The sequence below is a fragment of the Panicum virgatum genome, chromosome 9N, assembly GCF_016808335.1.
Source record: "Panicum virgatum strain AP13 chromosome 9N, P.virgatum_v5, whole genome shotgun sequence".
Lineage (NCBI taxonomy): Eukaryota > Viridiplantae > Streptophyta > Magnoliopsida > Poales > Poaceae > Panicum > Panicum virgatum.
In genome coordinates this window covers 62774942-62793570 of record NC_053153.1, presented here as the reverse complement: position 1 = coordinate 62793570, position 18629 = coordinate 62774942, and the positions used below count along the sequence as shown (strand labels likewise).

General features: G+C 45.6%; 1 protein-coding gene and 1 pseudogene across 1 annotated transcript; both read left to right on the top strand.

Annotated features, from left to right (window-relative positions):
* Positions 1-11416: 11416 nt before the first annotated feature.
* LOC120692252 lies at positions 11417-14055 on the top strand (annotated as a pseudogene).
* A 469-nt stretch (positions 14056-14524) lies between these two features.
* LOC120689237 lies at positions 14525-18291 on the top strand. The gene is made up of 6 exons (XM_039971552.1): positions 14525-14534; positions 14984-15519; positions 15675-15753; positions 15825-15912; positions 15996-16170; positions 17700-18291. The coding sequence occupies exons 1-5, from the start codon at positions 14525-14527 to the stop codon at positions 16132-16134; spliced, it is 852 nt and encodes a 283-aa protein (XP_039827486.1). The 3' UTR covers positions 16135-16170; positions 17700-18291.
* The last annotated feature ends 338 nt before the right edge of the window (positions 18292-18629 follow it).

The following is an 18629-nucleotide window of genomic DNA, read 5'->3' as shown; positions in this document are numbered from 1 at the left end:
AAAACCTGATTGCCCGCCTATCCCATGCAGGATCTCAAGGCGAGCAAGGTTTCGGAGGCCTGCTCACGCTAATTCTGTGCGCGCAGAAATTAGCGTTGGGGAACTCAGTTGTTGCAACTGGAGAGGGAGAAGAGAGGAGCCGAGTTGCCTCAGTGCTCTGGTGCAGGATGGATGAGGGGAATGGCACTCCTTATATAGTGACTCAGGTGCTCAGGATCGTTGAACCTGGACACCATCAGAGTCATTTAGGTGATGCGGTTATGGCCATTAATTACAGATTTAATTGCACGTTTAATCGCACGATTAATTGCTGTCAACGGCAAAATAGCCATCACATCACACCGCGCCACGCCGCACCGCACCGCCCCGCACCGCCCGTCCGGCCGCGCCGCGCCGTGCCTCGGCCTCGGCCTCGGCCACGGCCGCACCGCCCCGCACCGCCCCGCACCGCCCGTCCGGCCGCGCCGCGCCGCGCCGCGCCTCGGCCACGGCCTCGGCCTCGGCCTCGGCCATGGCCCGGCCCGGCCCGGCTCGGCGAGGCGAGCGAGCGCGTGCGCGTGTGGTTCACCGTCCTCCTCTTACCGGCTTCACAAGTGGTGTACAAGAAGTCCACCTTTTAAGTCGGTTGAGATCCTCCTCAATTCCCGGTACGGAATTAAACATTGATTCCCTAGCATTAATAGTGGGCTTTAAATTCTTTTAATGCTTTAGAATAAATGGGCCAAGCCCATTACTCCAACAATCCCCACCAAGAAATTCAAGCCACACTAGAAATACCCTCATTCTCTCATTGATATACCAGTATTCGACAGAGACTGTTAAGTTGAACTTCCATCTAGGACAAAGGCTATACTTATTCACAACTGTGCAATGGACTATGCATTGAATTGCCAGTTTTGTGCAAACAAGTTTGACCAGAGCCCTACACTGGTACTAGGCTGCAAAAGCATCCCCGCGGTTTGGAGCTTATAAGTCATACTCCAGGCCCTTCATGAGTTTCTAGAGAATACCCAATTCTCATAGACCATGACCAGTGGTCAAACTCATATAGGTGTGTTCCTTTCAGATGTTCTGTAGGACAACATCTTTGTTTCAAGAAAACAACTCATTTGTTTAAAAGAAACCACCTGGCACACATTAAGGTATAGACCAACCTGCCATACAGATTAGAAGAGAAATGCACCTTATACACGGAATGAGCCCTTTTCACAAAGGTTCTCTTCTCACAGTCAGACTTTAGTTTGTTTCACCATCCTAATTCACGGGATCTCCGATCACATAGGACAGGTTTCCACTATAGAATGACTCACGTGGGTCTCAAACCCAATTCCATAGATGCATTGTCTATCACATTTCGTGAAAGACCCTTTGTAAACTGATCTGCCAGATTTTTAGCCGTCTGAACATAGTCCAGGGCTATAACTCCGGAGTTTCTCAATTTTCTGATAGATTTCAACCGCCTTATCACATGTCTAGATGACTTCATGTTATCCTTTGAACTATTCACCTTGACAATTACCGTTTGATTGTCACAGTTCATTAGGATTGCCGGTAACGGTTTTTCAACTATCGGCAAGTCCATAAGGAGCTCACGAAGCCACTTAGCCTCAACAGTGGCGGTATCTAATGCTGTGAGTTCTGCTTCCATAGTTGACCTCATTAAGATGGTCTGCTTGCAAGACTTCCAGGAAATAGCTCCACCACCAAGTGTAAACACATATCCACTTGTGGCCTTTATCTCATCAGCATCAGAAATCCAATTTGAATCACTATACCCTTCTAGTACCCTTGGGTACCCGGTGTAGTGAATTCCATAGTTCATTGTCCCCTTCAGATAGCGCATTACTCTTTCAAGACCCTTCCAATGATCATCTCCCGGGTTTGAAACAAACCGGCTCAGTTTGCTTACAGCAAACGAGATGTCAGGTCTTGTAGCGCTCGCTAAATACATTAATGAACCAATGATCTGAGAATATCTCAGCTGATCTCGCATTATCCTTTTGTTCTTTCTAAGAATTAAACTGGCATCATATGGTGTTGAGACAGGTTTATAGTCACTATAACCAAAGCGACTTAACACCTTCTCCACATAGTGAGACTGTGTAAGAATCACCCCACCATTGATCTCTTTTACCAGCTTTATATTAAGGATAACATCAGCTTCTCCCAGATCCTTCATCTCAAAATTTTGAGATAAAAACTCTTTGACTTCCTTAATCACATTAAGGCTAGTGCCAAAAATCAGTATGTCATCCACATACAAGCACAAAATCACTCCTTCAGCCCCACCATAGCGATAGTACACACATCTGTCAGCTTCGTTCACAACAAAGCCGGCAGAGGTCAAAGTTCTATCAAACTTTTCATGCCACTGCTTAGGCGCTTGCTTGAGACCATATAAAGATTTTAACAACTTACAAACCATTCCTTCTTGACCCTTTGATACAAACCCATCCGGCTGATCCATATAGATCTCCTCTTCTAACTCTCCATTGAGGAAAGCCGTCTTAACGTCCATCTGATGAACGAGAAGACCATAAGAGGCTGCCAAGGAAAGTAACACTCGAATTGTGGTCAATCGGGCAACTGGTGAATAAGTGTCAAAGAAATCTTCTCCTTCTTTTTGTGTATAACCCTTGGCCACAAGCCTAGCCTTGTACTTTTCAATAGTACCATCTGGCCTAAGCTTTTTCTTGAACACCCACTTGCATCCAACCGGTTTACATCCATAAGGACGTTCAACGACCTCCCAGGTTCCATTAGACATAATAGAATCCATCTCACTCCTTACTGCTTCCTTCCAATAGTCAGCATCAGGAGATGAATATGCCTCTTCAATGGTTCTGGGTGTATCATCTATGAGGTATACAATGAAATCATCACCAAAAGACTTTACAGTCCTTTGTCTCTTGCTCTTTCTCGGAGCATCATTGTTATCCTCCTCAGGATTTTCTACAAGTGTATGTTCATTGTGTTCTATCGGCTCAGCAGAGCCATCATCCTTGATGAACTCTTGCCTAGATGAACTTGTTTCATCTCTCATGGGAAAAATGTTTTCAAAAAATGTAGCATCTCTGGACTCCATTATAGTACCAACATGCATGTCAGGTACTCCAGATTTCACTATTAAAAATCTATATCCAACGCTGTGAATAGCATAACCTAGAAAGATACAATCCACAGTTTTAGGTCCAAGCTTACGTTTCTTGGTTATTGGCACACTCACTTTTGCCAAACAACCCCATGTACGTAAGTATGACAGTGTTGGCCTTTTCTTCTCCCATTCCTCGAAAGGAGTTATCTCTTTATTCTTTGTAGGAACACGGTTTAGGACATGACATGCAGTCAATATAGCCTCACCCCACCATTCCTTGGAAAGTCCCGCTGTATCTAACATGGCGTTAACCAAATCCGTTAGAGTGCGGTTCTTTCTTTCGGCAACCCCATTTGACTGAGGTGAATAGGGAGGCGTCCTCTCATGAATAATACCATGTTCCTCGCAGAATAAAGTAAATAAATTTGAGAAATACTCGCCACCACGATCTGACCTAACTCTTTTGATCTTTCTCTCAAGTTGGTTTTCTACTTCAGCTTTATAGATTTTAAAGTAGTGTAAAGCTTCATCTTTTGACTTCAACAAATAGATGTAACAAAATCTAGTACTATCATCAATCAAAGTCATGAAATATTTTTTACCACCTTTTGTCAACACTCCATTCATTTCGCACAAATCGGAATGAATTAATTCTAAGGGTGCCAAGCTCCTTGCCTCCGCGGTCTTATGAGGCTTACGAGTTTGTTTTGATTCAACACATACATGACACTTAGAATTTTTGACAAAAGTGAACTTTGGAATTAAGCTCAAATTAGCTAAGCGCATCATACAACCAAAATTAACGTGACAAAGCCTCGAATGCCAAACATTTGTTTCATCAACGTTAATAACATTGTATGCAATTTTATTACAAACATCTGACAAAGAAAGACGGAACAAACCTCCGCTTTCATAACCTTTTCCAACAAAAGTACCAAACTTAGACAAGATACATTTATTGGACTCAAAGACTAATTTGAAACCATCTCTACACAGTAGAGAGCCGCTGACTAAATTCTTCTTGATGGTGGGGACATGCTGCACGTTCTTCAGCTGCACGGTCTTCCCCGAAGTAAACTTCAGATTTACCGTACCAACACCAAGAACACGCGCATGTGATCCGTTCCCCATCAGCAAGGAGGAAGTCCCGCCGGTCTGGTAAGAAGAGAACAAAGAAGCATCAGCACAAACATGAATATTAGCACCAGTGTCAACCCACCACTCGGGTGAACCAAAGACTGAAAGAACAGTAGGTAATAAATTACCGTACCCCGAAGTTCCTCCAGGCTCGCTAATAACCATGTTGGAGGAGTCGTTGCCTTTGCGGTTCGGACACTTTGCAAGCAAAGTGATCCGTACTAGCACACACATAGCAAGCTCCCGTCTTCTTCTTCTTCTTAAAAGTGGTTGTCTTCTTAGTCTTTGGTTGGTTCTGCGGTGGCTTTTTCTTGTTTTTATGGGAGTTGTTCTTCTGAACAAGATTGGCACTTGAAGCACCAACAACTCCTTTCCCACGTATGTCCTTTGCTCTCGCCTTCTCCTCAACATCAAGAGTCCCTATGAGTCCATCTATTGTGAACTCCTGTCTCTTATGTTTTAGAGAAGTAGCAAAGTCCCTCCAAGAAGGTGGCAGCTTAGAGATTATACCTCCAGCCACAAACTTATTGGGTAACACACATGGGGACTCTTTGCTGCAATTTTTGAGATCTTTTGCCAGAGTATGTATTTCATGAGCCTGTTCCACTACAGAACGGTCTTCGACCATCCTGTACTCAAGGAACTGCTCCATGATATACAACTCACTCCCGGCGTCAGATACTCCATATTGAGCCTCAAGAGCATCCCACAAAGCTTTGCCAGTTGGCAGCCGGATATAAGAATCCACCAGGTTATCACCGAGAACACTAATGATCAAGCCTCGAAAGAGGATATCAGCCTCATCGAACGCACTCCCTTCCTCTGGAGAGAATTGTTCAGGCTTACCCTCTTTCACATGGATCACTCTCGATAGTGTTAACCACAGTATAAGCCGCTCTTGCCAACGTTTGTAATTTGAACCATCAAAAGGTGATGGTTTGATTGATGCAGCAAAGCTAGATACCGAAAGCCTATTAACGCAATCAGGTTTTTGGATTGTTAGAAATCTAGGCAATTTTCGGTATATTTTAATTCCAAAATTAAATGTATAAACTAGCAATATTTCTATGACTTTAAGGAGTAAAATAAAACATGTGAACATGTTTATACTTATCACACATATAAGCATAAACAATATAAATAACCAAAGTTTCAGGGAGTACCCTAAAGCGGGACCGTTGCCGGAGGCATTGGCTGCGCTGTTACCAACTGGAGTAGACATCTACTCGGTTGGCCTCAGTCGAAGTAGTCGAACTAAATCGGTGCAGGAAGAAGTTCGCAGTGCAGTCCCACGAACGGTCACCAAGATGTAGTCGACGTAGTCGTTCGGCCACCAGAATGTAGTCGACGTAGTCGTTCGGCTCGTCCACCAGGAAGTAGTCGTACAATCGGGCAAAGCCTTAGTATTTTTGAGTAGTCACGCTAAAGCGTTACCCAAAAACCTGATTGCCCGCCTATCCCGTGCAGGATCTCAAGGCGAGCAAGGTTTCGGAGGCCTGCTCACGCTAATTCTGTGCGCGCAGAAATTAGCGTTGGGGAACTCAGTTGTTGCAACTGGAGAGGGAGAAGAGAGGAGCCGAGTTGCCTCAGTGCTCTGGTGCAGGATGGATGAGGGGAATGGCACTCCTTATATAGTGACTCAGGTGCTCAGGATCGTTGAACCTGGACACCATCAGAGTCATTTAGGTGATGCGGTTATGGCCATTAATTACAGATTTAATTGCACGTTTAATCGCACGATTAATTGCTGTCAACGGCAAAATAGCCATCACATCGCACCGCGCCACGCCGCACCGCCCCGCACCGCACGTCCGGCCGGCCGCGCCGCGCCGCGCCTCGGCCTCGGCCTCGGCCACGGCCACGGCCACGGCCACGGCCACGGCCACGGCCACGGCCACGGCCACGGCCATGGCCCGGCCCGGCCCGGCCCGGCTCGGCGAGGCGAGCGAGCGCGCGCGCGTGTGGTTCACCGTCCTCCTCTTACCGGCTTCACAAGTGGTGTACAAGAAGTCCACCTTTTAAGTCGGTTGAGATCCTCCTCAATTCCCGGTACGGAATTAAACATTGATTCCCTAGCATTAATAGTGGGCTTTAAATTCTTTTAATGCTTTAGAATAAATGGGCCAAGCCCATTACTCCAACAATTAGAACGTGATTAGACACTAAATTGCTATAGTAATGCGGCCGGATCCTCATGCGGCGTACGCGGCTGCGTGGCGAGCAAGGCCGGGTAGTTGCGACACGGCGGTGCTGCGGCTTTCGGCGAGCGGCGGCGCACGTGGGGTGCGGCGGCTTCCGGCGAGCGGCGGCGCGCGCGTGGTGCGGCGGCGGTGCGGCACGGCAACTCGAGCCCCACATGTTAGAGAAAGGAGGGAGGTGGATCTGACATGTGGGCCCCACATGTCAGGTCCACGTTTAGGAAGGGTAATTGTGATTTGGACCTCACGTGAACCAATTAACAACTCTATGGACTCAGAATTGTATTTTTGGGAGTTTGGGGACCACGATGACACAGAAAGACAAGTTTAGAGACCCGCCATGCATTTTACTCAAAATGAAAAAAAACACGACAATAACACTGGCGGGTTGGTCGGATTGGGACATGGACACAAGCCACACAACACGTCTCTAAGAGACAACAATGCCCGGTCGGATTGGGACGTCGACACGGACGAGACAACTCCATTGGGACTGCGGCTGACCAACTTCTCCACCTCTTGTAGCCACCGTCAGGTACGACCTTGCGCTGATAGGGAACAAAAAAACAGACCGCACCGCACCGAAGAAGGCCACCATCATACGGGACCCACCGTCGTAGTGCCGCTGCAACACCACACCATCCGACAGGGTGAAACTACCGGATCTGGACTAGACATAAGCTGGCTCGCAATCGCCACCACGACACACAACGCACGGGGCCCCACCACATCCGCTGTTGGACTCCACCTCACTCGCCGCCTCGCCTCATGTGGGGGCATCGCCACGCCCGCCACAGCACTCCGAGTCGCAAATCCGTCTACAAAGTCACTGCCGGGATGAATATATGTTGCCCCGTTTCCATGTTTTCCATCAGAAACAAGAGCCGCGTCCGCCCTGAAGGCAGCACCTCGTTGCACCAACCGTGCATACATGCTCCACCATCAAGCCAGCAAATCAAGTTGTCGTTCGCGCCGTCTTTCGACGATGTACCGCAACAAAGTCACTGAGCGAGGCAGGGCAACCCGCCGCAGTCCACTGCAAACCCAATCTACCCATGGTGTCGTTCCTGCGAGCGCCGTCCTTCGACGCAGTCCCACACCGAACTAGCAACTGCCAAGCAACGCCAGCATCCGCGGTCCGCTGCAAGCAGCCAGAAAGGACACCCAAGCGAAGACCCCTATCCGTCGGCAAAATTTTGGTCATCGCCACGAGGACTCGGCAACCCTCTTCGAGCTAACCACCTGCACCAGTAGCCTTGCCGCACCATATGCAGAAGCCACCCATGACCATGGCGACACCAGCAATGCCGCAAGCTGAGAAGGGTCTCTGAAAACGATGCCTCCAAGAAGGTGACGACGCCGAAGGTGCCGCCGTCGCTCGTCCAAAGACGGACAGGGATTTCACCCAGAGAGCCCGCGCAATAGGGATGAGGATCCAAGATGACGCCCCTAACGGGGAGAACGACGCCCTCAGACGCTGTCGCCATCACTTGCAGCAGAAATGCCGGCTTCGGCTTTCGCCCAGAGGAACTCATCCACTACACACACTCAGCCCTGCATTCCGGGCACAGCCATGGAGACCCTCCCAGGTGCAGCGCCACCGCAGTGCCTTATTGAGCCGCGGCCAATTCTCGCACGCAGACTCCAACAGCTGTTTCTCCCCCGCGCGGCCACGGCGCCGATGCCGCAGACCCGCCAGCAACCGAAGCTGGCCTCCATCTCCTTTGCTGCTCACGCTGGCCGGCTGCCGCGGCCGCGTAGCAACACCCACCTCGTGTGCCGTCACCGTGCACCAGTCCGCGGCCGCCACCCGTGTTCAGCCGCCTTGCTCCAGCCCATGCCCCCCCCCTCACGCGCAGCCCCATAGCTGCCGCCGTCGCCTACCCGCAGAGGCCGCGCACAAGGAAGAGACCACAAGGATGAACGGCCGAGGGAGGCCGCGGGCTTGTAGATCCAGTCCTGGGGTCACCGGATCTAACCCCATGGACACCGAAACTGCCGCCCCAAGCCCGGGCCGCCGCCGACGCCTCCAGGTCCGCGCCAGAGCGGAAGATTCCCCGCCGCCGCCATCCTAGCGGTGCATGGACTTCCGGAGCCCCTCTCCGGCAGCGGAGAGGAAGAGGGAAGAGGGAGGGGGTGATGGTGGTGGGGGAACGGGTGCCGCCCGAGTCGCCCCTGCAGAGGAGACGACATGAGGGCCTAGGTGCTGTTAGTTGAATCGAATGGAAGATTTTTCTTTTTCGATTGGACGAGGATGGCTGGAACAATGATTCCAAATGAGATGATTACTATCTAACGATACACATACATTGTATACTACAACTGTTCCAAATTATTAGTTATTTTTATTTTCTAGATATATAGATTTTAAAATTATACACCTAGAAAAGGGAAAACTGACTGATATTTGGAACAGATAGAGTATTTGCTAGTCCATCAGTCTGAGGCTACCACTTTTAATAGATCATCGTGTATTATACAGATAATACATCACCTTATGTGTAGGTCATGCAGTGTGGGCAGATCCAGCGTGGAACTCCATTGGAGGCAAAGGGGAATGAGGAGGAGGAGGAGGAGGAGAGAGGGAAAAAGAAGAGGAAAAGAGGAAAAAAGGATGAACATGGAGAGAGAAGGAGGGAGCCCCCCAGACTCCAAACCTATCTCCGGCATTGTCATGCAACAGCTTACTCGGTATGAGTTATGGTAGTATTTAGAAAGACATAATGTCATCCTAAAATATATAAAAAGACAACATGTTTTGAGCCCCATTTTTTTATGGTGACCAATACCTTTGGGAAAAAGTCCATTTTATCTCCCCAATTATCATAAAAGTAAGCTTTTCCTTCCTCAACTACAAAACCAGATACAAGCCCCCCTCACCTTTTAAAACCGGACATGACCTCCTAGTTGTTTTTCTCTGTGTTTTTTCTTTTATGCTTCTTTTGTCTAAATCTCTAAAAAATCATGATAAAACATATAAAAATCATAAAATGGAAAAATTAAATTATGTTGAAATTCTAATGAGTAGAACTATACGGTGACAATATAACATGGTATACGTTAGTACAATTTTTTGTTGTAACCTTAGGTATATACTTTTCTGTAATTAATTCATAGCTACAGTTTTCCTGGCCCAATTATGGTGATTTTTTATGGTGGGCTAATCATTATATCCTTGAGCTGTAGTTAACATTTCATGCTTATTGAATCTTGTATGACTGAGTTATAGTTTTGTTTAGATAAACCTAGACAAATCTATAATCCAGGCATATATGATCTAATGAGCATAAATTTTTTTGTTGGACTCCACACAAGTAGATCTATACAGTGAATATGCTTTAGTATAAAGTTTTTGTTGTACTTTTAGATCTATGCTTTTTTATAATTAGTTTATATACAGTTTCTGTGGTCCAATTATGATGAATTTTTTATGGTGGGATAAACATTGCATGCTTGAGATTTAGTAAAAATTTCATGCTTATTGGATCATGTATGCCTGAGTTATAGATTTGTAGGATTATAGACAACTAGAGATAGGCTTTACTATGCGAGGCATGTATTTCGCCTCGTAGGTTTACATGTAATAATATGGTATATTTTGGATTTTTATTATCATGATGCTATCATTTAAGTAGTATATTATTATGGATATCCAAATGGGTCTATGATATTTTTAAGTATTTATTGTGGTGAAAGGATGGGTAAAATTTTTTATTAGGGAGGGCAGAGCACAACTAGCCAGAAGTTTAGTATATTTGTGAAATAAGGAGATTTGGACTTTTACTCATATAGCAATTAATAGATGTGATGATTTTTTTTAAAAAGTAGTGGTTATATTAAAATATGGCGTGTTATTGTGGAGGTAGCATGAAAAACTATAGAAGAATGGTGGTATGATATTTTTAGCAAAATATGATCTTATGTTGACCGAATTACGAAAACACTTTGAATTTACAATTCTGTTGGGTACCGAAACCTTAGGTTTTGAAATTCTGAGCAACTTTTGTATTAAATATTTTTTAATTTGAAGATGTTTTGGTATCCAAATTGTGAGTAAAACGGATTGCATGTAAGTATTTGTGCAAACTAATTGTAAAAGCATTGAATTTAAAATTTATTCTATATAAAGTTGTAGTTTCGAATTTTTGCTCCATTTTATTATTGAACAACTTTTGATTTTGATGTATTTTGGTGTTCAAATTGTACGTGTAGTATTGCTCGTGAATAAGTAATGAATGGAACGGTTGTGATTTGATTTAAAGAAATTCTCGAGGGTTTTTGTAAAACAATTCCCGAGGATTATGACGGTTGGTTGATTTTATGAAAACTAAAGGTTTTCTTTGCCCCTGAGCTGGAAAGGTTGGACTGTGGGTTCATTTTGATAAAAGTTGTTGGTTTTTTAAAACAATATCCGAGAGAGGAGGTCTGCGGGTTGATTTCACTAAAGAGAGAGACCTTTTTTCGCAAAAAAAAGCTTGAGAGAAGGCTGGATTGCAAGTTGATTTCTCTAGAGATCGAGATTTTTTTTTCATAATGATCGGAACTCACGCAATCTAGACCGTCCATCCGTCTGATCCGGCGGCTGGAAAAGTCAACGACGTGACCATACTGGCCGGCCTTCTTTTGGCGCAAGAATCATATGGTAAGATACATCAATCAACATATATAGTGACGTATAACAATTTATTATGATATATAAAAGTATTCTTAAAATATAATGAATTCAGATCATATTTTTTTAATATCATCAATATAACAGTATGAACGGATTTAAAACTAGGCACCTTGTGATAGTATTTAAAAAGACATCTTGCATCCTAAAAACAAAAAAAAGACAACATGTCCGATCCCTTTTTTTTTTCGAAAGATACAAATCCATCTTAAGAGGCCCAATCCCGCCAGCACAAATATTCGGAAAATTACCAAATTTACTGGCCCAGATAAGCAGAGAGACGGCCCACAAAGGATGCGGCCATTCCCCTTCCTGTGTCTGAACTCTGAGGTCCGAACAAAGAACAACCTAGGCAGTTGGTGCGGCGGCGCTTGCTACTGCAGATGGAGGCCACGGCCGACGCCGGCGAACATGTCGTCGGCAGCGGCGGACCGGAAGTCCAGCAGCCTCCAAAGACGCTGGTGGACTGGGCGCTGCAGATCCTCTCCACGGCCGACCCGGACGAGAAGGCCCGCTTGGGGGACCTCGCCGCGTCGCTGTGGCTGCGCGGCGACATCCCGCTCCCCTACGACCCGTCCCGCCCCGCGCCACCGCCGCCGGACCGCCCCGCCCGGACCGCCGAGGTGCGGCTGCTCCCGCCGTCGCGGATGCCGAAGCTGGGGAAGGGCGGCAGCGCGCAGAGCCGGCTGGCGATGCTGCACTCGCTGGCGCACACCGAGAGCTGGGCCGTCGACCTCTCCTGGGACATCGTCGCCCGCTTCGGCGCGCAGATGCGGATGCCGCGGGAGTTCTTCGTCGACTTCGCGCGCGTCGCGCAGGACGAGGGCCGGCACTACACGGTGCTCTCCGCGCGGCTGAGGGAGCTGGGCTCGCGCTACGGCGCGCTCCCGGCGCACGACGGGCTCTGGGACTCGGCGATGCGCACCGCGCATTGCCTGCTCGCGCGCCTCGCCGTCGAGCACTGCGTCCACGAGGTGAGGAGCAATGCCTCTGTCGTAGTCGTATGTTCACATGCTTGCCAAGACATTAACTTGCATATATTTGACAAAATTTAGTCAATGCGATGAGTAACTTGAGCCTGATGTTGTCTGTTGCAACCTTGAATATGGAATTCTAAAATATTCTATGTTTTTTTTCTCAAAATTGCTATGTTAAAGCGACAGAATTTGAGACTTAGAAGGCCGATATTCTTCTTTAACTTTGGAAGGTTGAAAAGTGGCAGAAAACCCTAGTTGAGAACTTCAACTTTTACCATTAAAATGTGTGTGTTGCGGTGGTGGTGGGTTGGTTTTTTTTTTTGGGGGGGGGGGGGGGGGGTGGTCTCGGATTCTTGGTAGATTATCTTGATGCTATGAGCGCGATGTAAGAAAATGAGCTTCCCGCCTTACCCTGCCCATAGTCTGAGCCTTCTCACAATCATCAATAGACAATTCAGCAGTGCATTAATAGTCGAAATGTCAAAAAGAAAAAAAAAATCAAAGGTTTTGAGCGGACACATAGCTACGGTTATTCTGTATGATTTGTACAGTACAAATTCAAGTTGTTAATTTGTACAGAACAGTAAGAAACAATGAATTATACAGGAGGGTACACAGTGGTGGAGCCTGGATTAGAGCAAAAGTGCTGTGGTTGGCAAGGTTCTGTGCTATCGAACTGTGCTAGGCAGGGTGCTGTGCCTTGGTTTTGGTCTATGACTTAGGGTTACTGGGGATTTTCTGAGCTGAACTGCTGCTACATGCCCCCCTTCACCAGTCTCATCTCCGCCCCTGAGGCCACAATTTGATATGGTAATTGAACATGGATATGAAATTAAATTAAATGACCTTCAGATTCAACATATTTGAAATGTCGAAGTGCTTCTTGTTTGCTCTAGTGGAGCAAGTAATACTTGCAAATTAGTTTCTTCAGTAAACATGCATAGAACACCTTTCAAGAGTTGTTCTGCTGCCATTCACATGCTTCGGTTTAAGTGCCCATAAGATGCTGCTTTTTTTACTCTCACCATGGTCACTTGAGTGATCTGCAGATTACAAGGCAGCAATTATTTGGGTCATGCGAAGGATATCATTTTGTATGGACTGTGTAGTTGACTAGTTGTACATAGAGTTCACTGTCCATGAGAAACTCTTATTGGGCACATTTACATATAAGCAATTGTTCTTTATAAAACACATAAACTACTAATAAATATTAATTTTCAATGCAGGCTAGGGGATTAGATGTTCTTCCAACAACCATATCAAGATTCCGCGCAGGTGGGGATGGACAGACAGCAAAACTGCTAGAAGATATTATTTATCCTGAAGAAGTAACACATTGCGCTGCTGGTGTTAGATGGTTCAGATACCTGTGCCTGAGGCCCTGCATTGATGATCCGATATCATATGCAGTTCCTCAATCTGAACCCCATTCTCCTGGGCTGCCAGGAGATTGTACTGCTGACGATGAGGCAGTTCAGAAGGTGAGAGATGAACCAACATCGGTTCAGCAGGTAGAAGATGAACTGATGTCCGAGGTTTCACAATACTTCAACAGGCATGATAATATGAACCAACGGATTGAATGTGGGTTGGCAAAGTGCAAACTAGGCGATGGCATAGACGAAGATGAACTAGCAGTCATTCAGACTTTCCATAGGATTGTTAGAGAATATTTCAGGGGACCCCTGAAGCCCCCTTTCAATACGGAAGCGAGGAAAGCCGCTGGCTTTGAGCCTGCCTGCCTTGTATGAACCCCTGGCAGTGAAGGAGGTACATGTTGAGGGAGAAACAGACAACTGAATGATGCATTGTGGTGCTTTTCCAGTATTTGTGCTATGTTGTAGCCTTCTAGAAAGCACATAGATACGTTGGTGACCTTTGTGATTGTTTTGTTTACCACAGACATACTGATCTGGAATATTACAAACCAAGCTGAAGAATATTTTGCAGCAACTTGTTGTTCCATTAAGTGAACTCTGGTGTACTCATGATTGCTTAAGTGATCAGCCCAGCCCTACTGCATCGCACCAATTTGGAACTTGGAAGTGCATTGGGTAATCTTTCAAAAAAAGAAGTGCATTGGGGGGAGTTTTGCGTTGCAAGTTGAACATCCGTTTCTGTCAATATCATTGAGACGTTGAAACTGAATTTGTTATAAGTAGAACTTCTCTATCTACCATTTTGGGATTTATAAATTTCTAACACCGAGTCACCTGGACTATGATAATAAATTTCTAACACCAAAGTCACTATCTGAACAAAATGCCGCCCTTGTACGCCTTCGAAGAATGTTTTTTTTTTTGAAGTAGCCGGCAGTCATAAATCATTGATAGAGCAGGAGTTTAAAGAATGATATAAGCACCTAAGACTTCGGATGTTTTTTTGATGAAGAAATAAGACTTCGGATGATAAACACTCAGTTTCTAACACCGAAGATGCCCGGATGATTACTTGTACATCTCAAACACTAATAATACAATTTATTCTTTTTGAAAAAGATAATAGTATAACTAAGCACCAACGACTTTGGCTAATAGAGACGCATGAGAAAACAAAAAAAAGAAACTACTAACATTCTACAAAAGTATAGAGGCGCATGGGCTTCGCCTGAACAAGAAAGAATACCACCCTACAAAAGACGGAGCTCTAAGACCTTGATTTACAAGCTGCGAACCCTTTTCAAATTGGTTCTTTTCAATTTTCATTCATCCATGGGGTTGATGGGAGAAGTGGGGTGCTGGCGTGCTGCTGTGGAATGGCCGTGAGCCAACGAAGCCATGTTTCCATGGGCCTCCAATAGCCATATTAGCTGGGGGAGGCCCACAACTTTCGTTTTGGGCTGTTGGAAGTTTCGTTTTGGGCCCCCAAGCCTGCCTGGGGCCTTGCGCGAGGAGGGGATAAGCGGAAGCGAGGGAGAAACGGGAGCGAGGCGAAGATGCTGCTGCTGCTGCGCGGCGCCAGGGCGGCGTCGGCGGATATCCAGCCGCGGTGGCCGCAGGCGCCAGTGCAGGCAGGTGCATATCCAGCCGGCTCACCGCCGTCTCCGCCTTGTCCTCGGGCGGAAGGAGGAGGAAGGGCCAGCGGAGGGGGGAGGCCAAGCCCCCGTCCCCGCCGCCACCGCCGCCGGAGCCCTTGCCTCGGCACGGCGAGACCTCGAGCAGCAAGAATAAGTCCGGCGCGAGGCCATCGGTTGAGGCCAAGAAGAACCGCCCGGTGGAACTGGAAGAAGCGCGCGGCCCGCGGAGTCCGGAGCGCGGCGGGGCGAGGAAGGGGGGCACGCCGCCGCCGCCGCAGCAGCAGCAGCAGGAGAAGGCAAAGGCGAAGCGGGCGGTGCGGTGGAAGTGCGCGAGCGGGTGCGGGGCGTGCTGCAAGCTGGACAAGGGCCCCGACTTCCCCACCCCCGACGAGATCTTCGCCGACCACCCCGATTACCTCCAGGTAGGACCGTCGACAACCTTGGCGTTTTTCAGTATCAGGGAACAAAGGGAATGCTTCCTGATCAAAGATGCGAGATTTCGGTCAATTCGAGCGTGGAATTTGTTGTTGTGCGCTAATGGAGCAGCTGATGGCGACGATGCTATTCATGCGTGCAGCTGTACAGGAGCATGACCGGCGACGATGGATGGTGCATCAACTACGACAAGGCCACCCGCACCTGCAACATTTACCAAGGTAGTTGCTTGTCACAGGCTTGGTAATGCTCTTTGTGCAATGCAGATGCAATTCTGACTTAGCGATTTTAGACCGATCTTTGTTCTGCAGGGTGGAACCGAAGGCTTTCGATGAGTTCTTTGGCGTGCCACGCAGCAGATTCGACCGGGAAGCTTGCAGGTCTGCTATTAAGTCCATATTTATGTACCTGCATGTTCTTTTCTCAACATCGGAATGGTGATTTGATTTTTCTGCTTGTTCAGTGCTTGCCTGGATAACATCAAGATGGTGTATGGTGATGACTCCGCCGAGCTCAGTAATTTCAAGCGTGTGATAAGGGATGAAAGTAAAAAGCTGGAACTGGAAGCAAGCAAGAACCAAGACAAATTATTGGATACATAAATCCTGGGGGCATGCATCTGCACTAAAATCACCGGGGTATGCAACTATCACATCTGCAACTCAGATTCTGCTTGATTCATCACATGTGTCGTCTCAATACATTTATGAAGTCTCAATGGTTGCCAACTACACCACAGATGGAATCTGATAGTCTTGTTGAATCACTGCAAAAAATCTTAACTGAGAGATGAACATCCAATAATGTTTTATCATGTCTACCATTGTTTTCACATCTCCTGCACCTTACTCTTCCATTGTGTTATAATGTGTGCATACCAATGTTGACTGAATTGTAGTACTTTTATATTTATGCTCCTGTAGTTAAGAAAAGTGAACATTTCACTCTCTTTTTTTTCGTTTACCATATTCCAGATGTTTTGAAGTAGTTATTAGTAACTTTGGTTTCAAGGTTTCCTTGAAGTTTTGTGCTGTTCCTATCCAATGCGAATTTTTTCTTGCATAAATAGTCTTGTCGTGGGTTCAGGATCCGGGTAGTAGGTACATCGTTTTGAAGAATTTTGGGGCTTCTTTGTCTAGTAAAACCGTCAGGTTGGGGAAAATTTCAAAGAAAATTTGCTATTTATTCACTTTTTAGAGAGATTTTTATAGAAAAGGCAATCACAAAGCATGAAAAATGAAATAAAAGTACTTCTGATATGATGTTTGCATATCTAAGCATGGGACACATGCCTAAATAGTAAAACCAATAGCAATATCCATACCAAGACTTTTGTTAGGCTTAGAAGTACTTCTAAGAAGGTAACTCCATGATTTTTAAAGAAACATTGACAATATTTTCAGAACAGTGTCAAATACTGAAACATTTGCCATAATTATTTTCACCAGTATAGTGGTCAATCAGCAGAAAGCATTCCAATATTGAGATCCTGAACCCTGGTTGGAATATATGCCGGAACTGTCCAGTCTTTCAAAAAAAAAACTTGTTCGTCCTGACTTCACTTGCCACCTTTCACCATTACATGTTACCTGGGGAATTTCTCAAGATATTCCAGTCTCGTGTTCCATTAACATATGGGTACAGTCAGTCTCCGAAGTTGTGTTTCGGTCCTATGACCCACACATGCCAAGTAGACAATGGCATATCCTTGAACTTAACCTAGGTTAGTAGCATATTCTCGAAATGCTGAAATCATAAGCTAATTGACACGAGCTTGATCACCTCGAAAATGGGAAAACATATTTGCTCATGGAACTATTTATATTAATGAGAAAATTGTAGTGGACAAAAGACTATCAAGCTGATTCTGTCAAGTTTCTTTCCCTTTTGCTGTCAGGACAAAGTATTGATAATTCTGTAGGTTCTTATTTCACAATATCAGTTAGTACTGAGTACTGTGCTTCTATTTGATTGCCTTCGCTTATTAGGATGGAATTGCTTTCTATTTTGTATTCTTTTGTGCTGGCACAATAGATTTTTTTTATTACCCCAGACAGAGTTGATTCCATTTCAGCTTTTCTCTTTATTTCTTTCCCCTTATTTCATTTTTGTAAACTTAGATAAGCCTTCTAGTGACATATATGCTGATGCATAAATTTTGTTTCAGGTAAAACTGTGAAGCAAACAATGTACTTATAAGGTTCAAAAGCGGACCAAGCTAAGCGAGGTACTCGGTGTAGGTAACCCAAACCGGTGCTATGACAACTCTGACATGCCAAGTGCACACTTCAGTTCTGAACGAATCCTTGATACTGCAGTCAAGCCTGGTTCCAAGACCCCAAAAGTTTTTGGTATTCTTTATTATCAGCAATTGTTTGCGGCAGCACAGCATTGTAATAGGTTATGATTGGTCCCAGTCCCTTAGTTTTTCTTTAATCAGGGCTGTTAGTTGTTTGCGGTCCTAATTTTATTCAAACTTTGGGCTGCATGAGGAGCTTCACGCGATACTAGTTTGTTATTCAGATGTGGTACCAGCTCAACATTTTCATGTATTCTGATTACTCCACCCGTCCACCACTAATCTTAGCAGTGGTTTGGGCTATAAGCATGAGTAGCTCTGTCTTACTGCGTTCTTGTTATACAGAATCATATTTAAACAGGCGTGTAAGGAATTCTCATGATTTAGCTGGGCATGTATTATATTTAAACGGTTATTGTGATTACAATCCTGGTGATACATGTATTATATTTGATTCTAATACTCGCAAAAAATACTTAATTCTAATGGCATATAAGGAAATTTTCTTTTCTCAATTGGACATGTATTATATTTAAACTTCTTGTGGTTGCGATCCAAGGAAAATAGCAAAACCCCACCTGCAAGCTATGCGGTTTTCAAAACCAACCTTCCATGTCAATTTCTTACGCTGGATCACTTACATTTTTTATATGTTTTCAAAATACCTCCTCTCTGTCCATTGACTAAACGATATACTTGTGACACCTTACGGGTCATTTTTTCTTGTCCTTAATAAGCTTGTCGACATCAAAATTAATCCTATTTTACTTGAATTTGGGTGATACCGCCACTACCGTA